This window comes from Lissotriton vulgaris, chromosome 9, assembly GCF_964263255.1.
Source record: "Lissotriton vulgaris chromosome 9, aLisVul1.2, whole genome shotgun sequence".
NCBI classification, from domain to species: Eukaryota; Metazoa; Chordata; class Amphibia; order Caudata; family Salamandridae; genus Lissotriton; species Lissotriton vulgaris.
Window position 1 is genome coordinate 324,565,422 of NC_141697.1, and position 25,730 is coordinate 324,591,151.

Genomic DNA, 25,730 nt, shown 5'->3' on the forward strand with positions numbered 1-25,730 from the left:
CCGGTCCTCACAGCGTCATCGGGAGATTAGGGAAGCCCTGCGCTTGCGCGAGAAACGCGCCGAACAACAACAGAGGGGAAAAGGTGCCCCGGGAAATTAATAGGCTCCGTAAAGAGGAGTCGGTGTCGGTCTGCTCCCGGTCAACGACCGGAACTAATCACACGCTCAGAGGAGCGCCTACGAGCCACTAAGAATGCCTGAAAGCGGGGGTAAAGCGCTACTACGACGCGCACACCCACCAGTGCACAAATCCCTGTCAGCTGCAAATAATCGACAAAGGGTGAGTCTAGAGTATAACAACACTCGATAGTTATTCAAGTATATCAACTATATTAAGCATCAAATATACACAACAACCCATGCCAAACAGCGGAGGGCAGGAACAAAGTGCACTTATCTCTTGCTGTGAGCAGCAAAGAAAGAGGAAGATGGCTGCACGCAAGGAGTTCTTATGGACTATGGGGGCGTGCCTAATTACATGTCATGATGGGATATGTAGTTTATTTACTGTTATTGAATGAAAATACGTATTTTCATTGGCTGCTGTGAGTTTTCAGTAAAAGAATGAGAAGCATAATCTGAAGCCTCCGGTCCTGTAATAGAATCTGATGATTGCATAATAGGGGGGTTTGAGCACCAAATCACCTTAAAGCCTAATATATATAAAGGTAGCCCCCTCGCCGGTGCGAAGGCTGCCTAGTTGTTGAAATATAGATGCAATACCTATTTTCTGCCACCAGATGTCGTCGCGCACCTACGCGCGTAAAATCACTTAAACCGGTGTCAGGTGAGGCAGAAATCAAAGTTCGCGCCACAGAGATGAGGACATTACCTCGAGCGCAGCCTCTCCTCAATTGCCGGGCGCCCCACGGAGTCGGGGAAGCGCGAGGATGCGCTTTGCACAGTCTGCGTTGAAGCGGCAGTGACAGCGCAAGCAGCGCCTGTCGCGCGTCGAGCTGCCGGAAATAAACATTGCAAACAAAACGCACCTAACTCCTGAAGCAAGCGATACTGCACAGGCACAAATCGTTAATCAATACCAAAAAACACAGTATGTCAGAAAATGAAGGAAAGTGACTTATCTGACGAGCAGAGAAGAAAGAGGAAGTGGAAGGGACGTCAGGACCAGTTATACAGCAGATGCCCTCGTGATTGGATGGCGGTTGCTATGGACACTGTGCCCCATGTGCTCATGGGAGCTGTAGTTCCTGAAAAGTTTTATGATTGTTTACTTTGAATTTGCTGTTTTAATAAAGAGAAGAAAGGACTGCATAATCCTCGCCTCCGTCCTGACATAGAATTGCAAGAAAAGATAGCATAATATGAGCCTGCTGTCTTGTAATAAAATCATTGCCTCCGTGTCCCTAATAGAATCAAACATTCCTTTGCCAATAACTAGGACATTTTACATTTGTAAACAGCCCTGCCACGTTTCCTAGTTCCATGTCTGATGTGCTACTTCAGTCCAAATTTTCTCTTTGAATTCTAGGCCTGTTAGTCTTATTTATAACATTATAAAACAGGAATACAAGTCCCAGAATACAAAGTAAAATTCTGGACTCAGCTGGACTCAGCTTTCACGCATAGACATGGGAAACTTGGCAACTATAGATCATGTTCGCATGTCACGTCACCCAGCACTTAGCTTTAATTCAATTAATTTAGACTGTCGTTTACTCACAATTTATGAGCATAAAAGTTTTGTGACTTCCAAAAGAAGTCGAATACGCACACATTTATTCGCATTAAGTGGGTGGAAGACCCAATCCAAGATGGTCGCCAAAATTGACTCATTCAGAAAGTGCAGGCTGCCGAAACCAATAGCGGCACCACTTTCGCCGCTCGTCCTTCTTCACTGTTTTATGATTCCATCCCTTAGAATCTTGAATTGTGACGTTCCGATGCGTGTGACAACACCAGTTTGGAGCTTCGTGCCCAGGAGAGGGCGCGCTGAGCAGAGCTGGCTGTGCAGGCTGCCCCCGGAAACAGCTGAGCAGAGCGAGCATTCGGCATTTGTGAATTCTGCGAAAGGTTGCCTGGGAAATCCGGTTGAGGGATCGACCCGGAGTGTGCCCTTTTAACCGGCAATATGGAGATCGGGACTGAGATTAGCCGCAAGATTCGGGTAGGTTAAAGTTTTATTTCGATTTGAGAGAGCAAAGGAGACTGGGGGTAGGAGATAAAGTTACACCGGTTGAATGTCGTAAAGGTAGCTTGGTAGAGAAAGATGCCGGCGAGAGGCTGAGAAGAAGCATTTATGTACTTCACCTCACTGAGTATACAATGAGGAATGTAGGTAGCTGACCTGGCCTTGCATGAACTATGTACACAATTTATGCAATATGGACGTTTTCTTGTTTTGCAAATTTGAGAGGTTTTACTTGTCCGTTAGTATTAAGTGATCGCTGTTCTGACGTCCGCTGGTACAGTGCATTATATGCACTTTAGTGCATTCCTAATATACGCTTTGAAATACAAGATTTAACATGCAAAGTGTTTTTAGCCTAAAAAGCCTGGACTAGAATACTTTTTCAGACAAGACGTTAGCCACCTAATGCCTCTTCATTTTGTCCCTACACAGAACGTGTGTAAATCTTTATGCTGAGGAAGGGCTGGAGTAGCAGCTGTTCTCGTGATGTGATGAATGTATTTTTACTTTGCAGAGCGGACTCATTTTGTTTGGCTCAAGGAGTAGGAAGTAAAGTGCATCTGCCGTATAGTAATGCAATTGTTGTACAACTCTGCTTGCGGAAAAGTTTGGTAACCTAAACATGAGTCGATGTGATTACATAAATAATAAAGACTGCCATGAATCTTGAGGACACACGCTGTGTAATGAGGCTATGTGTAGAAAGGTGTTGGACCTGGCCCTTTTTGTAGGGTTATCCCCAAACTTGTAGCCTTCTTCCTCCTGTTTTAGCTGTTTTTAGGACTCCAGGCACTTTACCACTTCTGACTGCCTTCCTGAGCTACAGTGGTGGGTGAAGTTGTCACTGACACCTGAATAGGGCTGCACCTGTCCTCACTCAAAGCTGTCTCCACCCCCTATGGTGTGTCTGGAGCCAGGTCAGAAAATGGCAGGGTCTTGTGTACTACAAAGACTTTCCTTTGAAGTTTGCCTACTTCATAGATAGAACAGGGTAGAAGTATTGGACCTCTTGCACCCTAAAATCAGGACACGTCTGGACTGTGGGCATTATGCCAGGATGAATAGCTGGATGCTGTACTAGGGACTGCCACCCTGCCTGTTTTGTTGTGCTGGTGTGCTGCTTGCTGCTTCTGTCCTGTGAGTGAAAGGACTGGACTTTGCTGTCTACATCCTGCTTTCAAGGTTCTCCAAGGGCTTGTGTGTGCTTGCCTCCTGTTAAGTCTTAGGGCCATCAAAGATTTTACCCACCAGTGTAAGAAACCAATGCATCATCTCCCTTGTGTAGTAAGGAACCAACACATCGCTTTCTTTTTCTGGCGCCTAACCTCTCCTGCGCATCTTTGATCTTTGACTCATGTAAGGTAATTTGTTTTCAAACAAACGCATCCATGGATTTGTACGGACTAAATTTGTTTAATCTTTTAAAAGTCATATTTTGACTTGTGTATGCTGTATTTTTTTCATTTCGTCTCATTTTATTCAGATAAATATTGACCAGTTTTTCTAAACTGGTGTGGGCTCCTTTTTTAGGTCGAGCTTGAGCCTGCGCGCAAGCGCAGCTCTGGCAATCTGTTGTTGGTAAAGTACGGAGGAGAAGCCCCGCCCGCATTTTTCATTGGTTTGTGTCTGCTCTTCATAAATGCTGGTGTCTGATTCCTTAATAGGCATATCAGTCCCTCCTTAGTATGGCTGTGTCATTTGTATCCTGACAAAAGTCAAATGAAACACGCACATCCACTGTGATTCAAGTTGTCAAGTTTGTTGTGTGCTTCTGGGGTATCACTTTCTGCTCAAACAGTGTGATGCATAATACAATGGGTTGCGTCTCCTGCTTAGGAGGCGTCCCGCTGAGCACAGCGTGAGGACTCGTGTGGCGGATGAATGTTATTAACAATCGCATTTTGCTTTTGCATTCGTTTGCACTGTTTTTCCGAGCATGACACCCGTTGCTATAGTTACGTTACTGAAAGGTCATAGAACTGTTTTAAAGTACGTCACCACTAGTGTTGGGTGATTTCCTCATTGTATCATTGCTCATAATTTGTTATAGATTTGATCCCCTGATGAAGGGCATCTATCTGCCTGAAATGCATCGAGATGGATTCCTTGAAATTTTAATGATCTTCAAATAAGACATCTGAAATGTTTGTTTCACACAAATATGAGTATCAAAGGACATGAATAAATGTGATTTTGATTCATCCAAAAGAAGATTGAATTTAATTTAAGTGAGATTAACTGTTTCAATACCCGCCAAATGGGTCCTCACGCTATGCTCAGGGGGACACCTCCTAATCCGGAGACTCAACCCATTGTGTCATTTGTATCCTCCCAAGGCTACTGGTACTTTTACTTGGTTGTTAATCATACTTTTTTTTTTAAACTTTATTTTTTGTTATGGAATAAAACAAAAACAATCCCCACCCCCCAACCCCCCCCCCAAATGCGGCATCATACAAAAACTGTTGCATACAGAACGATAACCTCATTAAGGCACTGTAGGGACACAGGTATCACTGGGCAAGAAACGGTCATGAGGAATATAATAAAAACCCATATATTACAATCAGGAGATAGCGACAGTGAACATGAGGTAGCAGCCGAGTGCCACCGTGTTACATTATACTTGTACTATTTTTTGTAGGTTCCTGTTGTGCTTTACTTTGTTCCTGCCCCTCTTCAGTTGTCTGTGTTCTCCATCCTCCCGCTGTCCGCGTTCTCCATCTATTTGCAGTCTGTTGCACCTAACACTTTAACAGAATGGAAAATAAATGAATGTTGTAATGTAAATACTTCTACTTCTGATTCCTGAACACAATATCTAGACGCTGCGGCCCTCTCTCTCTTCAGCGCTACGCACACGCGCCGCGTCACAAGCCTCCCGGCACCGGGGACTGAGGCAGCGCAGCCTCCATTGGCTGCCATCAGAGCGGGTTCGGAGTTCGTGACAAGATGGCAGCCGCTAGCGCCGCCGACCTAAGTCGCCACTGATCTTGAGATCCTGCAGGACGTGCAAAGACCATGGACGTCTCCCCATCAAACTCCTTCTCTTTTTTTCCCCACCTCCCTGTAGATGTGGCGCGCCAACGAGCGGCCCGGAAACCGCGCACGTCCGGGAAGTAAGAGGAAGGTAAAAGATCTGGGGTCGGGGCTGGCAAACGGGACCTGCTCCCTGTGTAGGTACCTAATGACCATAACTGGGCAGCCCCGAATAACTTGGTGTGGGCCAGAGACAACTGTAAATGAACACTTTTTGTATGCAGCGAGCCATCCCTCCTTCCGGTATGCTGATATGTCTACCCACTGTTTGAGGTTAAGCCATATTCACAGCCCCAATACCTGTGCAGATAATGTAAGAGTATTAAGGGCTTAGGGTATGCAGATTTGCAGACCTCTTAACTAAGAAAGATCAAGGCAAACGTGTATCATGCTCCAGAATGGACTTTTGCTCTCACCTAATTTTGCTGTGTTGCACACATGCTTCCCTGTATATTGTGTTTATTTGTGCATTCACTTTTATAAAAGTCAATTCAGTTGGTTTTGGTCATACTTTTTCTTTCTCGCGATGGCAAGGAACACATTTTAAGAATGCAAAAAATAATATTTTTAAACATGAGGGACTGCCTCTTTAAAATATTAAAGTAATTCGCAGAACCTCCTGTGTGTTCACAGCAAAAGGCGCAAGAAAAGGGAGTGAAAGTATAGAGCTTATGTGATAAACCTTTATTTAGCATACTACCTGTACCCGGCCACGCGTTGCTGTGGCTCGGTCTGGTTAACTTCTCCCCCCTCCCTTCACCCACTTCCCAGTCTGCCCTCCTGATACCAACTGTCCATCCTAATATATGTAGACTTTTGTCTCTATGCGTCCCTTCTTAATGTTGTAAAGTGAACCAACTCCTCCCTCCACCCACTTCCCGGTCTGCCATCCTGACACCAACTGTCCATCTTAATATATGTAGACTATTGTCTCTATGCACCCCTTGTAGTTGTTGCGCAGCAACCAAATCGATAGGGTCTGTTTGGCCTTTCGATTAAAAACACGCGCATATTGAACACAAGCGTATTTGAATCCAACGTTGTGTATATCTAAACACTAACTTAATCGAATCCAACGTTGTGTCAAAATTTCAATATGCAAACACAACAGGTGATGGACCGAATGTGGATCAATGTCACACACTCAACCCAGTCCAAAGATCTGGGCCCAAATCCATCGTTTTTTTGCACTCCACACCACCCTGGGTTAGACAATGGCGATATGCAAATCAGCTCCGACCCTGTGCCCCATGGGAACAGTCCAGTCCGAACTACAAAAGCCATGTCCTTCCCAGAACGGAATCAAGCATCCGAGGACCGGACCGGTTTCGAGGTAACACCTCTCATCAGCCCGGCTAGCTTGACTCCAGTGGTGTGGAGTGCCTGGGACCCACGTCTGGGCATCCCCAGCACACCTAGGGCGGAATATGCAAACACAACAGGTGATGGACCGAATGTGGATCAATGTCACACACTCAACCCAGTCCAAAGATCTGGGCCCAAATCTATCGTTTTTTTGCACTCCACACCACCCTGGGTTAGACAATGGCGATATGCAAATAAATTTCAAAGCAATCGGTGAAGAACTTTTGGAGATATACAATTTTGAACAAACAAACATAATTCTTGTGGTTTTTAGGTCTCGACCTACAGCATTGCTTTAGCAATGCTTGTTTGATGACATAATAGTAAGGGATTTCAAAAGTCTACCCGAACTGCCTGCGGATCGGGTACAGTTCATGTGAGCCAGGCGCGTGCACATCCCAGCCACATCGCACACCATCTGTCTGAGCCTCAGCATCAGACTTCAAAGGAAGCCGCTCCCCCGCCCCCGCAGCAGACTCTAAAGGAAGCTGCCCCCCCACGCAATGCCGAGACCTTGTTATGACCTAGTCCCGACCACCTATCTCTGAGTGCACTTTCCCTGCTCCCTAACACAGGCTTCTCCACTATAACCCTCTTTTTGTTAATTTTACTCAGCTCTCATCTTTAACTCCGCGCACACACACGCACACACCCCCACACACCACCCCGCCGCGCAATGCATAGAGCTTCACTGACACTTTCACTTTAATTTGGTTCTGGAAACGCAAAATGTGTTCATTGACTGTAACATGTCTAAAAGTATTTTAAGGTAAATTTCACACCGTTTTGCTTTAAAGTGGAACAATGCATGTGCCTAAATAGTAGTACGGCTTTTTCGGATGAAATTGGCGGTGAAAACTCACAGTGAGAAAATTGGTCTTAAGAACTAAGAAAAGTTTCGGCACTCATTTAAAAAAATTGTAAATCCTACTTGCTACAAATAAATATAACTTAATTTGAGCATGAATTGTGAAATGTTAAAAGTCACTCTGACAACAACAATGCTTTTGCTAGGTGGAAGTTCAATGTGTCACATCACGGCACGCAAGAATTTTTTTTTGGGGGGAAGAGTTGTGCAAGCACGAGGTGCCTAATTGACAGCGTGCTCTTACCGTGTGAACGTAAACCTAACGTTTTGCAATCCCGAATGTGTAGGAATATACGGAGTGAGCACTCGGAGAACAGACGTCTCGCAGAATGACAGATGAGAACAGCAAGGGGGAAATTCTCCTGTTAACTTTAAAACGGCTCTTGAGATGGGTTCACGGCGGAAGAATGCGCCTAGCCCGTATCATTTCATTCTATCGGACCTAAACCCGCGCCAAGTAAATAAAAACAACTGCTTTCAGAGACACCGTGGCCCAACCTCACTCACCCACCCTCTCACACTCTCACCCTCACTCTCACTCACCCACACACACCCTCACCCCCTTCACCCACCCTCACATCCTTCACCCACCCTCACATCCCCTCACCCTCACATCCCCTCACCCTCACATCCCCTCACCCTCACATCCCCTCACCCTCCCTCACACCCCCTCACCCTCCCTCACACCCCTCACCCTCACGCCCCCTCACCCTCACGCCCCCTCACCCTCACGCCCCCTCACCCTCACGCCCCCCTCACGCCCCCCTCACCCTCAAACCCCCCCACCCTCACACACCTCTTCACCCACCCCCTCTCACCCACCCCCTCTCACCCTCACACTCCCTCTCACCCTCACACCCCCTCTCACCCTCACACCCCCTCTCACCCTCACACCCCCTCTCACCCTCACACCCCCTCTCACCCTCACACACCCTCTCATCCTCACACACCCTCTCACCCTCACCTACCCTCTCACCCTCACCTACCCTCTCACCCTCCCTCCCTCACCCACCCTCACACTCACACACCCCCTCACCCTCACCCTCCCCCCCTCACCCTCACAACCCTCTCACCCTCACAGACCCTCACTCACCCACACACCCCTTCACACACCCTCACACCCTCACGCTCACACCCCCTCACCCCCCCTCACACCCCCTCACAACCCCCTCACACATCCTCACACCCCCTCACAACCCCCTCACACATCCTCACACCCCCTCGCACCCACTCACCCTCACACGCCCTCACCATCATAGCATAACAAAACATAACATAGCAGAGCATAACAAAACATAGCATAACATAACACAACAAAGCATAGCAAAACAAAACATAGCATAGTATAAGAAAACATAGCATAGCATAACAAAACACACCAAAACATAGCATAACAAAACATAGCACAACCTAACAAAACAAAGCATAGCATAATAAAATATAGCAAAACACAACAAAACAGCATAGCTTAACAAAACACAACAAAACAAAGTATACATAACAAAACGCAAAATAGCATAGCATAACAAAACAAAGCTTAGCATAACACAACATAGCATAACAAAGCATAGCATAGCATAACAAAACACAACAAAACAAAGCATAGGATAGCAAAACTAAACAGCATAGCATAACAAAACATAGCATAACATAACAAAGCATAGCATAGCTTAACAAAATACAACAGAACATAGCATGGCAAAACATAATAGCATATCAAACAACAAAACATAGCATAGCATAACAAAACACAACAACACATAGCATAACAAAACATAGCAAAGCACAACAAAACATAGCATAGCTTAACAAAACACAACAAAACATAGCATGGCAAAACATATAATAGCATAGCATAGCAAACACAACAAAACATAGCATAAGATAACAAAACATAACATAGCAAAACAAATCATAGCGTAATAAAACACAACAAAGCATAGCATAGCATAACATAACAAAACAAAGCATAGCATAACAAAGCATAGCTTAACAAAGCATATCATAGTATAACAAAACATAGCATAGCATAACAAAACACAGCATAACATAGCATAACAAATCAAAGCATAGGATAGCGGAACATAGCATAGCATAACAAAACGAAACATAGCATAGCATACAGCATCACTCAGCACCACAACAGCAACACTCAGAGGCACCACAACATCACTATGCGCTACCACAGCATCACTGAACGCCACAGCATCACTCGTTCGCCATCACAACATCACTCACAAGCGCACCACAGCATCAATCTGTGCAACCATTCAACAACAACTGGTTCAAATATGTTCTCTCAAAGTTTCAAGCTTTATTACAAATGTAACAAAAAGATATTATTTCACTTCTGTTCTTGGATGTTCGTCACAATAAAATACACTGAACATAATCTTCACAAAAGTTATTTACAAAAGTTTAAGCTATTGCCATTCTAAATTACAATAACTTTTATTTAAGTATTAATTATTAAAAAAAATTAAAAGCCATTGTTATTTGTAGTATCAATACATGTAAGTCACGTAAATACAACACATATTGCATTACAAATGATATAGGTGTCACATTTGCAAAAGTTAAAACTATTGGCATTATAAATGATAAAGCTATTAATTTCGCTATTTTCAAAAACAAAATATAAATACAAAATTTGTCATTCACAATACCAATAGCTCAAACTTTCCTAATGCGAGGCCTATTTCATTGCAAATGCTTGTTTAATACTGTTCATGTGACGCAGTAGCAAATTCTTTTAAACAAGCACATCTGACACTCCTCTTCCTGGCCACTTGTCTCTGATTTGAGCACTCAGGAGAGTCTTTTTTTTAAAGCAATTGTACCTAGGACATGTTGTTTTAGGCTGTGCAAATGTACTTTGTAGATCTAATTAATGCGATTTATTGCTGTCATTCTTTTCTTGAACATCAGAATTAGATTTATTAAAAGCTTTCAGCACGTTATTTTTCTCATACAATGCTATACATCACTAATAATTAAAAACATAATCTCAAATCATAAAGATGTTCTTGCACTTTTACATTGTATACATTCCCTTGTAGCCGCAAGAACCCAAGAATACGTATTTCATTACATTTTCTAAGGAAGAGAATAAGGCATATATTTTGTTAAATACAATTCTCTAAAGTAAAAGAAGGCACATGTTTCATGTGGATTTGCACCATAATAAGACGCCATGCTTTCAGTATGCTTTGTTTGCACAGTGAGCGAATGGCCTTCACATCAACGTTTTCTAACATCATGGTGGGATGGCCTGCTTAAAATGTTGACCACACATTTCAAAACTCCCTGCTCTTTTGTTTCGTTTTATTTGGTGCTACCCAATACTTGGTTTTAGGAGTGAGCTTCTTCCACACTGCCCAGCTATTTTCCTGGTATCATGTCATTATTTTAGCTCTAACTTTGCCATAAATCACTAAACAAATAAGACAATTCCTTAATATCTGGCTCCAAAACGTCCTTGGTAATGGCCCATGGTGTTGTCCCCTAGCCCCTCTCCTTATCTTTACATAGGTTTGGACAAAACACCATAAAATGAATGAGGTCCTCTTGGCATTTGCCTCTTAAAATCCTTCATTTTGTGATGTGTTAATCAAATAATTTCTTTCTTTCCCAACTGGTCCAATTTGCTTGAGTCCCACTCCTGGAAAGTGAAAAAAGTCTGCACTTTTGACAATTTCTTAAAGTTAAGTCTTATTGTGGATACAGTGAGACATGAAAAAGGTCTGTTAGCAAAGAAATGCCACATTTTTCTAGTGCCCAAAGAGCTAACACCAAGCGTGAATCACTACTTTCTTTAGGTCGAGCTGGAGCCAGCGTGCAAGCGCTACTTTGGCAATCTGTTGTATGTAGAGTACGGTGGAGAAGCCCAGCCCACATTTTTCATTGGCTTGTGTCTTTGCTCTTCATAAATGCTGGAGTCTGATTTCTTAGTAGTCTTGTTAGTCCCTCCTTAGTAAGCCCATGTCGTCATTTGTATCCTCCCAGAGCTACTGGCCTCTTTACTTCAGTTGTTACACGGTAGTCGTTGTTTAGTCTGTAAGCACTACTTTTATTAATGAGTTAAGCATTAGTAAAGCACCTATGGTGTGCATGTGTGGCGGCACTTCACCCATGAGGTACGTGCCATGCACCTGTTGACACAATGAACACTTTGCGTCTTTCGATATATTAATTAAGTTGCAGGACCTTGCCAAGGAATTTTGCACACTACATACATTCACTCCAAAAATAAAATGTATGCTTAAAAAACATTGTCATTTATAAAGTCAATATCTCTAATTAACTAATGCATGACATATTTGCATTGCAAATGCTTGTTTGTAGTGTTTTCACTGTTTTACTCTGTGTGTGGGTACAAATGCTTTACACATTGCCTTTGAGATGAGCCTAACTGCTCGTGCTAGGCTACCAAGGGGATGAGCAGGGTTTATCTTAGCCATGTGACTCACTTAACCTGACTAGAGTGAGTGTCACTTCTTGGACAGAGTGCAAACCACTGCCAACTAGATACCCCATTTCTAACAACAGTTTTTTTTAGTTTGTTTTTGGGTATCAATAATAACATGTATGCATTTTCACACCTTTCTATATATATATAGACTGAATTAACATAATTGCATTTGAAACGCATTTCTTATGGTGTATAGAAGTGACATTATTAATGTATTTTAAGCCACAAATAGGTCTAAAACTCCATCATGAACAAAGTGTCTGCCATCTTTCCCCCTCAACCATGCACATCCTCTCCCACTTGGTCCACAGAGCACAGTCTAGCCTGCATGCAGTAGTTTATTTCCACTGTTCTGATTACACTGTCTTTCGATTCATTTTTCTCATTTCCCTAAGACTTGTAATATTTGTCAAGGTCCTTCTGCCGTGATTACTAATTTATTTATTTATTGAAAATCTCATTGTTGAAAGTTTCATATTTGTTCTAACATCTCCGGATGATACATTAACAGAAATGAAATGATGCTTATGTGTTAAGTTAAGGTAATGACGTTTATTATTCATGTATTCTGATTTGCTAAAGAATTACACTCATGCTCACACTATGAGGAAACTGCTAAAATTGTGTATAAAAACCCCGTGCATTTTGGGGGTGTGACAGAGATTTTGAAGACTTTCCTATTCTGCTAGGAAAGCTGCCTGACTTTCCCGGATTTTGTTGCTCATTTATGACTTTGAATAATTTCTTATTTCACATATTATAAATAACTCTGCTTCTGAGTGCCTTCATGAAATGTATTCTGTATCACCTATTTTGAATTTTGTAATAAAACTGTTTGAGCTTTCCATTGATCTAGAACTCAATTCCTGAGTGGTCCCAATTTCTTCTTGAAATTGTTTTACTCTGCTAAATTAATGATCCAGGAGATGCCTGAATATGTGGACACATTGCCTCATGAAATTGAGATTTAACACTGTCTCCCATCCAGTAACCTTTGGGACAACTGAAGGAGGTTAAAATTGAAGTGTCTAAATTTTGGGGCACTGGTTTGCGCCCACATATGGCCACACCGTTCTTAATGAGGGTAATTGCCCTCTTTGCCAGCGCAGAGCCATGTATGAATGTGGGTAAGCGAGTTAACCATTTTCTGATCTTAAATGAGACAACACCCCATATACAGAATTGCTCATGAAGATGTCATAACTGTGGGGGCGTGGCTTGGCACGCAATGGAGAAGGAAGCAGCAGGGTAGAGCTCCCCTTCCCTGGGCCGATTCTCCATCCACATTATCCTAAACTGGTCACAACTACAGACGGAGTGAAAGATAACCCTCCTCCACCCCTCAGCCAAGTTTGAAGCCGATCGCTGCATCGGGACCGCTCCGGCGCTGCTTGACGGACTCCTGCCGCGCTGGGTGCCACCAGTCTGATCACGCGAGGCCGTGGTCTCTACATAAATACTAGGCCTCGTAACGCGGCCTAACCGGTGCCCTACTGAGATGCCCGGCGGTCGGCGATTGAACCCAAACAGCCATACCTGCACCTCCGAGGCCCTGTTACACAGCGGCCCCACGGCTCACATAGCCCATCTGCACCCACCCCTGCATGTAACCCGCGTGGAGGCAGGGGAGTAGGAGCGCTCCAGACGCCCGGTGACGGAAGGGGGCTGAGATGACGCGACGTACTTGAGGGAGAGGCGCCGTACGACCGGCCGCGCTGAGATCTGGAGAAGACGGGTAGATGCAGGAACGCTCGAGAACAGAGTAGCGAGGCGCACCTCGAGCTGCGCCATCTACGAGAATCCACGGCGACAGGAGCACAGCCGACCGCCCCCGCACCACAGTTGGATCCTAGCAACTCGGATAGGCAGGCGATATCAAATGTACCTGGAGATCCTACGGAGGGACAGGACCTAGCGACGGGCCCATACGACGCGAGAAACTGGAACCCCTGAAAGCAGAACACTGGGAGGCCAGACCACGACGCGCCATTATCCTGACACGTCGGAGACCCACCACCAACCACGTGAGGAGGCCCCCTGGATTGGTGATCTTGAAGACCCCATCGCAGCGGACAACGGCTGGAAAGTGAGGAGGGAGGTGGAAAGGAGCGGGCGTCCCCCCACCCCCACTGGAGTAACAGGGACCACATACTCCACATCTAGCGCTAGCTCCGGCACGACAGCAGAGGTGAGGGGGTCCTAGTGGAACACGCAAAACACCGCACTGCCACACAGAGACATCGCAACACCAGCTACATGCCCTGATTGATTACCCTGTTTAGCGGCCTACACTCGATCAGCTGCCCTCACTACTCGCCGCGCCTGTGGGGTGTTGAGGGTGGGTGAGCAGACGACACCCACACCGGACACACTGCACATCCTGTTTGCCACCCGCAGTGGTCAAACCCTGATACTTCAGCTGCCTGACCTACACGACAGAGCGCTCCCCGCCAGGACGGACCCTCTAAGGCACAGAGACCGCTGTTGCCCGCCACCTGGCTCATGTCGGGGGGCGTGAAGACACGCACTGGAGGTGCACTGTCGAAAGGGAAATTGGACAAATCACCTCCACAAATGAATACCGACCAAGTGACGACGAAACTGGACAATGTGCTAGCTGTAATGGAACGCCTGGAAGAGTCCCTCCAGCAGACTCGTACATCACTGGAGACTAAAATTGACAATGTAGCGATTGATCTCAACCACCTCAGAGCCGACCACCTAAAATTGGCAGACCGCACCAAATTGTTGGAGGGAACGGTGACCGATCTGGGACCCCCGGTGCACCAGGTGGATAAGCACATACAAGACCTCCTGAACAGGGTTGAGTTTCTAGAGGATCGTGCTGAGGACGTAGAAGGACGGGCATGAAGAAATAACATCAGACTCGTGGGTGTGCCTGAGAAATGGGTAGGGACAGACCCCACGCAACGTGTGGAGGATTGGCTGAGAGCCGTTCTACCAGAAGGCACGCTGTCACCGCATTTCGTAGTGGAACGCGCACATCGCATACCCACGAGGCCACTTCCCTCGGGCTCCAATCCTAGACCACTGCTCCTCCGCGTCCTTAATTATAGAGACCGCAATACAATTTTACGTGAAACCAGGAAACTTGGAGCGATCCAGGTCGATAACGCCAAAATAATGTTCTTCCCTGACTATAGAGTCCAAGTGCAACGGCAGAGACGCTCCTTCCTTGCTGTAAAACGAAGACTGCGTCAGGCGAGTTTCAAGTACTCATTACTCTTCCCCAATTGAAAGAACAAGTAATTAGGAACAAAGATAATTGGTGGACATAAACTGACATCAGAAAGTAATAACTATATCTAAACAATGTGCATGGTACAAAAATATGTTTTATTTTGTTCAGTTATGGTTTAAAAAGCAAACATTTTTGTCTCCTATGTATATGTGATAGACAATCTACATATAAAGAATGCTGTACAGATCTGTTCATTTCAGTTTGCAGTACATTGCATTACAATTCATTGTACGGAGACTTTGTTTTGGATATTGACCCAACTAATCATTTCAATCTAAAAACATGGCTAAAGGTTACTAATACATGTAGTATTTAATAAACCTACAGCCGCCACTAAACATATACCGTCCCCTAACTTCAACATCTCATATGATGAACATCAAGCACTAGCAGCACTTAAGACAAATAAAGACATTACCATCAAATGCTGCGACAAAGGCGGAGGTATTGTGGTGTTAGACACTGATCAGTACATACTAAATATGGAGAAACTTCTGCACAATAAAGATCATTACATCCCGATCAAAAAAGACCCTACTAAAAAAGTCCAGTCCACCATTCTTGCCTTAACCACCAAGGCACTCGATGATGACGTCATCTGTGAAAAAGAATGGCAATTTCTTAATGTCCATTAACCCAAAATGGCAGCAATATATGGAGTCCCAAAGATCCATAAAAATAGCCACGATCCACCCTACAGACCCATAGTTACCACCATTGGGTCAATTACCGAGCCACTATGCAAATACATTGACACCATCCTAAGGCCACATATCCCCAAAATCTCTTCACATATAAAAGACACTAGGGATATTATCAATGTAGTGGAAACGCTGCCATTCAATCCAGAGATGCAATGGATGGTCACTATGGACATAGAGGCCCTATACTCAAATATCCCTCAATCAGGAGCGATCACAGCTGTCTCCTGGTTTATAGACACTTACGAAATAGATTGTCCGAAAACATTCATCCTTAACTGTCTGAGAATAGTCTTATCGGAGAACACTTTCGATTTCAATGGCTCTCTCTATCAGCAGACGAAAGGCGTAAGCATGGGGGCTTCATGTGCGCCAACAGTAGCCAACATATATATGGCCGAATATGAATCAAAGTTCATCTATAACGACATTGCCCCTTTTAGTGAGTCCGTTACATCTTGGTCTCGCTATATAGATGATGTTTTCTTTATTTGGACCTCAGAAACAGCATCTCTCTCCACCTTTGTGTCTTGGCTGAACTAATGTGATGAGAACATTCACTTCACTGCTACATCAAGCCAAACACAGGTAGAATTTTTGGATATCAACATAATCCGTAAAGATAACCACCTCAATGTAGACCTGTATGTGAAGCCGACAGCTCGCAACACACTTTTACATTATACCAGTTATCATCTGAAGACCCAACAATCAAGTATCCCTTTTGGTCAATTCCTTCGAGTTCGAAGGAACTGTTCCTCATTAACAGATTTTGACAAAAGAGCAGCCGAGATGAAAAACAAATTCATATCTCGAGGATACCCTAAACGACTAGTCTGTGACTCCTATAAAAGAGCCAGGTTCTTTGATAGGCAACATCTACTAACACCACGCATCAAAGAACCAAACTCCAGGATGGTCTTTGTGACAAGACATTCAACTATGAATGCAAAACTTCAACACATAGTCTTCGCCAACTGGCACATTCTGAATGCCATTAAATCCAAAGAAAACCAGCTTCCCAAACCAGTCTTTGCATATAGGAAAAACAAGAACCTTAAAGACCTGGTTGTACGGTCGAGAATGGAACCTAAAAATATTGCCTCCACACAAAGATCTTTAACTGGCATGACCCCTGTTGTGGGCAATTTCAAATGCCTCACATTCACTGCCTGTGACTTTGCCATAGAGACCAAAGAATGGACCTTTAACAATAGATCTCTACTATCCCAAACCTTGACAAACTGCAAAACCACAAATGTGGTTTACTTATTGCTATGCCCTTGTGGTATGGGATATGTAGGTGAAACCCCTCGCATGATGTCAACCCGTTTGTCCGAGCACAGATCAGCTATCCGAACGGGGATAATGCAAGCCCCTCTAGTCAAACATTATATGGAGGCCAAACACAATCCCAATGATATACGTTGGTTCATCTTGGAAAAAATACGAAAGTCATCAGGGACACAAAGTACACAAGTACGAAAATGTAGAGAAGTGTACTGGATTTTCACTTTGGATACTTACACCAAAGGACTGAATAACGAAATACCTTGGGACCAGGTCCTCAAATACAACCATAGCTAAATCATTGACACATCAATAGTATCGATTCCATTCAGTTACTCTATTTTTGAAGCTCACTATTTCCCGATTGCATACACCAATTCTGTTTCTGAAAATTTCATAATCTGGTAATCTCCTGGCCCTTTAATTAAATTCTACCTTTACCAAATTTTATTTGTAATAACAGCCATATACTGTAAAGACACCTTCACACATCTGTGAAACCTTCTTTTTAGCTGTGCAACTAGATATAAACATCTTCAATAGGAGCTCCACCATCTGCTTCGTCATAGTATAAACCGGTTCCAAGATGTCCGCCATCTTAAACGGAACCGCTCAGTAAATTCCGTTCTGTCCCTTTTCACTTTCGGGCAACCAGAACCGTGACCCGGCCCTTGTATAGGTCGGATTGCGCGCGCAACTTGACCATAAAAACATCGTCAACTTCCTGGTGCTCTCTCCTCACCCGGATTGTCCACCGAGACGCCAGATGACCCCACCATTGGAACGCATGCGGGACCCTTGAATCGGGTATCTACTCGTCCCCATCCCGACAGACCCCAGCCCCAGTGTCGTAGCGCCATGCCGTCTTAACCAGGTTTTCCTCCCCTAATTTTTGCCCGTATATTTTCCTGGTCCCTAGATAATCCTGCCACAGAAATCCAAAATGCAGAGTGAAGCACCCGACCAACAGACCCCATTATAGAAACGCCCGGCGGACCACCCAAGCAGGTATTACATCCTTTTTCATTCGCTTCAGATTTCCAACCCTGCTCTGTACAGCAACCATGCCTGTATTCACAGGTGTATTTCTTTTTCGACCATATTTCCCATTTTCATCCCTAATGTCTGCCCGCATATTCACTCTACCCGCAGATATCCCTGCTACAGAGATTGCAACCTCATCCAAAACGTAGATCCAAACACCAGTCAAACAGATCCCAACATTGGAAAACGAGGCGGACCGTGTGAACAGGTACCAATTCCTTCATGTTTTTTTCAGACTCCCTGTCCCCCGTTCAGTAAAGTAACTATGACTACATACCCCGGTATGTTCCACTTTTCGAACAAACTTCTCTCTCCTTCCCTCGAATTATACTCAAGTCAATCGCTTTTGGCATATCAAGACTTATGGTTCCTGAAACATCGAATCTCACAGAATAAGGTACTTGGTTTTCCTATAAATCATAGCATTCTGTTCTTTTACGTTTTGGATTCCCAACCTAATCACTGGCTTCCATTGGAATCCATTGTTATCTCCCTCTGTAGCCTACATTACACAGCAACGGATTATCCTTTACAAGACTACTTTCAATCTCACGACTCGCCCCTCAGGTACTTTCAAACCCCCTCTTATTTCTTTTCTCAACCAGCACTACTTACCTTTACTCAGCCCCAGGCCCCCGGTTTAATTTGGGTTTTCCGAGTCTCCATTCCATACGATTTTAAAATTGTCAGGACAGGATGTATATCTATTTACCTCCATGGAACACCTAGACTCTGCAAGAAACCCCAGCTCATGTAAATAGTCAGTTAGGATGCGCACAAAGTTGTATATATATATGTATATAGTAGGGTAGTTTAGTGTATTTTCAGGGCAATTTTGCTCTTGTTTTTAACCACAACTCTGTAAAAATTGAAACACTATGTTTTTGTGAACGTATATGAAAAAGGACAATACACTGACACTGATATGAATCTTTATGTATTTTTTGTTTGCATAGGTTCATTTGGAATATTCATGGCTTCCTGATGAAGGCTCACAGCCGAAACGCGTGCAAAAGTAACCTTTAGCCATGTTTTTAGATTGAAATGATTAGTTGGATCAATATCCAAAACAAAGTCTCCGTACAATGAATTGTAATGCAATGTACTGCAAACTGAAATTAACAAATCTGTACAGCATTCTATATATGTAGATTGTCTATCACATATACATAGGAGACAAAAACGTTTGCTTTTTAAACCATAACTGAACAAAATAAAATAAAATAAACAACATATATTTTTGTACCATGCACATTGTTTAGATATAGTTATTACTGTCTGATGTCAGTTTATGTCCACCAATTATCTTTGTTCCTAATTACTTGTTCTTTCAATTGATTTATACATCCCGAATTAGGAACTATAGTCGGGGGTACCCCCTTCTTTCTTGCATACACTCATTACTCTTCCCCGCCAAATTGAGAGTGATGGCACAGGACAAGACACACTTATTCACCAGCCCAGTAGAAGTTGAAGCTTGGCTAGACGGTGGCGTGGGCGAGGCGCCCCGGTGGACACAGGGGACAGCTACAATGTCGCGCTCACGTGGATCCCGACGCCGCCGCAAACGCAAATCGCCCACGCCCCATCATACACAGGAGGCGACGACTCATTCCCCAACTACAGACCTGGTTTTACAGGGACAACAGGACGCGCTCCGCAAAGTCACGGAAATCAGCAGCTCTCCGACGCCATCCTCTACCCTCAATGCCAGCCCGCGTGCATTTCCAAGCGATGATGAAGCCATCTACGGAATACCAGACTCCCAGTTATCTACAGACTCACCTGATGTCACGCCACAGAAAGCAGATTTGCTCAACTGACAAGAGCAACAGGAACCTCCTTAATGATACGTGACCGGCGCTGTCCTACCTGCATCTCCAATGCCCAATCCGGTGCGGGTGAGATAGGACAATGGTAGATGCGGGACTTCTTTGCCCCGGGGAGGTGGTGGCGATGGGACTCAGTGAGTAACAACCCCAGACATTGAACACTGTTGATATATCACACTACTGCCAACCTCCCCCTGTCCACGCCAGCTGGATTCCAGCTACCAAAAGCCTGGATCAGCCAGAGACATGTGCCCAGCACGGCCCTTCCCTTGGAGAATCGCGCTGGGTGGACACACTCCTATAGAACTAGACTGTGACACCCTTGATGATACCTGCAGGATGTGGCCTCTTCTTTATGGCCCGGGGTGGGGGAAGAAAACACTTTTTTTTGTACATAATACCACTGACTCGCAGCTTTGTGCCTAACGCCTAACACCCCCTAGAATTATAAGGTTTATTGTCTCTTTTGAGAATTTGGACGGCAGCATGTTACGCAGCCGACCTTTTGGTATTTTTTACTGTTTAGGCCTATCCTGGTCTGTTGTGTTATTGTATTCATACCCGATTTGCATTTATGAGGACTACCTGCTAATGACACCACACCTGTGCTTGGATGTGAGACAGGGGGAGAAACGGAGGGCTTGGGAGAGGCTAAATGGGACGGGTCACGGACGGATGGAGGGGATAGGAATCACCTAGACAACAGCCATGACTGAGATAAAAATTTGTACTTGGAATGTCAGGGGCATGCGCACACCATCGCGCAGATATCAAATATATTCCTATCTAAAACGACACCGGATACATATTGCACTCTTACAAGAAACGCATTTGAACAAAACTGAAGTACGTATGTTACACCACAGGTGGCGTGGACAGCTGTACGCCACAGACTACTCTTCATACGCTCGCGTGGCGCTGCTGTGGTTTTGGCCTGGGACCCCTTTAACAGTGTCACATACAAACGTCGACCCTGATGGTAGATTTGTGGTGGTCCAGGGCAGGCTGGATGGACAACCAGTGGTTCTGGGCTCCATATATTCTCCAAACACTGAACAGGGAGACTTCTTAGCACGACTCTCGATGATGCTAACGCCATGGCATGGCGTCCCATGGATCTTGGGAGGAGATTACAACTGCATCTTAGATGCACTACTAGAACGCTCTTCCCCACCTCAACCCGGCACGCCTGCACATGGGGCCATGAGGGCTTTGACCTGCTGGGCCACACAATGGGACTTGCATGATGCATGGCACGCACACAACCCCACTACTAAGATATACTCATACTACTCAGGAGCGCATGATTTGCATGTGCGGCTAGATAGATACATGGTATCAGCTGACCTACTGCCCCTTATCATTGACACACGGTACATGAGCCGCAACCACTCTGACCACAACCCACACATACTAGATATAGCTTGGGAATGACCACCAGATATCCCATGCGCCCAGCACCCCCCTCCCCGCCTGCGACTAGATGCGCAACAAGGCATGCAAATCCATGACGCAGCAATGACACCAGGGAGTACAGCAAATTGTATCTGAAAACCCTACACACAGATACTAACGCTTCCCTGAATCATAGAAACGACTGCGCTGTCTCTTCCACTCTTTCCCCCCTCCCCCTGAAGGGGACCCAGACCCCACACGTCGGAAATCGCCGACATCTTTGCCGTGGCCAAGTAGAGCTCCCCCTGCCCACACACATCAACACTCCCCGCTCTCTATTACCATTAGCACTAATGAATACGCCTCATTCTAATTATTTTTTCGACCCTTTTTCTTTTCGCAATCCCCCCCCCTCCACTTTGTGAACCTACAGAAGACTTTTTTTCGCTCTTCTCCTTCTTTTCTCCCCTGAATTATTCCATCCCCCTGTTCATACAATAGTTACGTTACAAAAATCAGGGTATTATCACCGTTGATAAGACTCTTCTAAATTTGCATATGTGATATTGGTAATTGCACTTCATTTGGCATTCAGTACCTTCCTTTAAGCTACCGCGGCGTGTGATACACTACGCATTGGCTGCAAGGTCTGACCAGGAAACGCGTTACCCTGGGGAAAACATGCAGACCCACACCACAGCTTATCATTACATCCTCCCCAATACTGTCCCCAATATCGGACGACACCACACATACAGAGACAGAAGACACATCATATACAACCTCATTACTCTATTTGCAAACCCCCACTACACACAAATGGCCTCCCGAAACTTTTATGCAAATCGCTGTTACACAAAGCAGCCACAATAATGCTGTAAGAGGATTACAAATGCTGTATAATTTCTTTTTTACAGACTTCAACTGCTTCTTGTCGTTATATGTACTGAATACAACTGTCAATGATTAAGAAATGCTTATTAAATATATTCAAACAAAAAAATGAAGATGTCATAACTGTTTAACAACTAAAATAATGAGTTTAACTGAAGTAAGCTAATTCTAGCAGGGGTTGGGAATTCCACTTGTTCAGCATTGGGATGCTTCAGAAATATATTTGTTCTGTAAAAAAAAAAATCAAATCATATTTTCCTATTTGTTGCCATACAACTAGGTGATAAATTATGGCAGCATTCTCGTTATGTCAGAGATCTGATACTAGCTACTTTGATTTGCGCCAGAATTATAGTCTGTCAGAGTTTGCATTATAGGAAGCCTCTGACTTTGCCACAATTCTGCAAATCCACCTACAGGGGCTGGAAGTAGGCAGGTTGCATGGTTCCAGGCCTCAAATGTCCTACGAGTTTGTGCACCACCCACTCCAATAAAAAAATGCTGTTGTCCATGATTCCTGAAAATATATCCAGGGGATTGGGCAGTAGGAATTCCTGATCCCTGTGTATTGTGTCTAGCTGAGCTAACTATAACAATTGCCCCCACAATGCACTGCTGTCACATAATACATCACTCATGACATGGTCAGTGACATTACTGATGACATCTCAAATAACATCACTCATGACATCTTTCACTTAATATCTGATGCTCCCAATTCACACCCTAATATAACCTTTCATACACCCATTCTATAATACAGACTAGCATTCTCGAAACCATACACACCCTAATTCTAGTTAGTAAATACTCACTCACTGATTCCTAGGTCTACACACACATCCACTTGCCCATACAGTCACTGATACACACAGTCACTCATCAATGCAACCACTTATATATGAATTCATACACCTGTACACACTCACACATCGCCACTCACCAATAGAGTTACTCACACACCTAGTCAGCCACCCCACCACACTTATTCATACAGATACTAACACATACTTAATCTCTTCAACAAGCACACATGCATCCATACAGCCACTCTCACAATCACTAACTCTCAAATATAGTCACTTATTTACTCCAACACTCAAATATACTGCCTTACACATATGTAGTTAGACACATACCACGGAGACATCCATTCTCTCACCAACACAGCCATACACACACACTCTCACCCATACAGCCCCTCTCAGATGCACGCATGAACCAAAAAAGCCAGTGAATCACCCACTCGCACATCCATGCAGGGAGTCATGCACACCCCCACCCACACAGACACTCAGGCACCCATACAGGTACTCAGACAACCAATCATTAACTCATATAGAAACTTGTGTAGCTACTCACCAGCCCATGCAGTCACTTACACACCAACTGACAGACTGATACAGATATTCACACAGAATAGTCATTCACCTATGCATTCACAAAGACATGTTTAATCACTCACTTGTACAGTCAGTCATGCACCCACTAAATGATCCACTCAGACACTCATACACCCACTCATTCTTCAGTACACCTTGGCGTGTGTGTGTGTGTGTGTGTGTGTGTGTGTGTGTGTGTATATATATATATATATATATATATATATATATATATATATAATCTCTCAAACCTTTAAGAAACGCTCCTGTCACTGACCATGCCATGAGTGATGTAATATGTGACGTCATTAGCAGTGCATAGCGGGGGCATGAGTTATAGTTGGCTCAGCTATCTATAATGGCTGAATTTCTCTGGTTTTGTATGAGTTAAATGGCAACCTAATTATGACGTCACTGAAACCTGTGGTTTTTCAGTGAATATATATCTCTCTCTATCTCTCTCTATCTAGCTCTCTCTTTCTCTCTATCTTTATCTATCTCTCTATTTTTATCTATCTCTCTATCTTTATCTATCTTTCGCTCTCTCTCTCTCTCCCAGGAAAAGTGATGTTTGGGTAAAAATTTAGCACCGTTTGACGAATCTTCATGACATTTTAAAAACTAGTTTGCCACTCTCTTTAACTGCTGTTTGGAGAGTTTCGGGGTGAATCCCCAAGCGGGAGCATAGAAAAAGGGGGCGTATGAAAATGGACTTTCCCCATGCATTTTCCATATGGATGTTGACCTCGACTACAGCAAGAACCGCTGAACAGAATTACACCAAATTTAGCAGATGGCTAGCTCTAGTTTCAAAAGGAGTGCTTTTTGTAATTTGGTGTAAATCCATTCAGTAGTTTTGAAGTTATTGAAGATCCTACAGCAATACCGTAATTGGCTGGTTGCAACCTGACATTTAAGTTGCAGCTGTCATTTTGTGTATAGAGACACGGTTCTTGGGGGGATAAAAATTAAAAGGGACGGCAGGTGTCGGGGTAGAGGTACGCTGGCCCCATGAGTGATGAAGGGGTCTGTAAGGGATCCCTCATGGAAAAGAAATTGTGTAAAACTTTTTTTGGCACGCACAAGGATCTTCGGAATCAACGCAGCGCTCAGCAGGGTCCCTGTGTAAATCTGCAATGGATCCAGACCCAATGAAACAAGCATTTGCAATGCAATAGGTCCCGCATTAGGAAAGTTTGAGCTATTGGTATTGCAAATGACACATTTTTTATTTATGTGTTGGTTTTGAAAATAGCTAAATTAATAGCATTGTCATTTACAATGCCAATAGTTTTAACTTTCGCAAATGTGACACCTATAGCATTTGTAATGCAATATGTGTTGTATTTACGTGACTTAGATGTATTGATATTACAAACAACAATGGCTTTTATTTTTTTAAATAATTAATACTTAAAAGTTATTGTAATTTATAATGGCAATAGCTTAAACTTTTGTAAATAACTTTTGTGAAGATTATGTTCAGTGTATTTTATTGTGATGAAAATCCAAGAACGGGAGTGAAATATTTACATCTTTTTGTGACATTTGTAATAAAGCTTGAAACATTGAGAAAACCTACTAGAACCAGTTGTTGTTGAATGGTTGCACAGAGTGATGGTGTGGCGTTCAGTGGTGCTGAGTGATTCTGTGGCGCTGACAGATGCTGTAGCGTTGAGTGATGCTGTGGCGTTGAGTGGTGCTGTGGTGCTGTGGCGTTGAGTGGTGCTGTGTCGTTGAGTGGTGCTGTGTCGTTGAGTGGTGCTGTGTCATTGAGTGGTGCTGTGTCGTTGAGTGGTGCTGTGTCGTTGAGGGGTGCTGTGGCGTTGAGGGGTGCTGTGGCGTTGAGGGGTGCTGTGGAATTCAGTTGTGCATTGTGATTCTGTGGCGCTGAGTGATGCTGTTACGTTGGGTGGTGCTGTTACGTTGGGTGGTGCTGTGGCTTTGAGTGGTGCCACAGATTCGCAAACACATCACGCAGATGCAGAAGTAGTTTGACCAACGGGAACCAAGAGTCAGAGCTCCGCCAAAGACCCCC

The 25,730-nt window shown here is 44.2% G+C and overlaps 1 protein-coding gene across 2 annotated transcripts in view; it reads left to right on the top strand.

The window, feature by feature from the left end:
• Window positions 1-1,943: 1,943 nt before the first annotated feature.
• Window positions 1,944-25,730, top strand: part of ZC3H14 (zinc finger CCCH-type containing 14) — a 355,429-nt gene continuing 331,642 nt past the window's right edge. The window contains exon 1 of one of the 2 annotated variants that reach the window (XM_086937625.1): window positions 1,944-2,125. In XM_086937625.1, the coding sequence (XP_086793751.1) occupies window positions 2,090-2,125 (36 nt within the window). In that variant the 5' untranslated portion in view covers window positions 1,944-2,089. The remainder of the gene's footprint in view (window positions 2,126-25,730) is intronic. The other variant, XM_086937624.1, reaches the window with a different exon arrangement.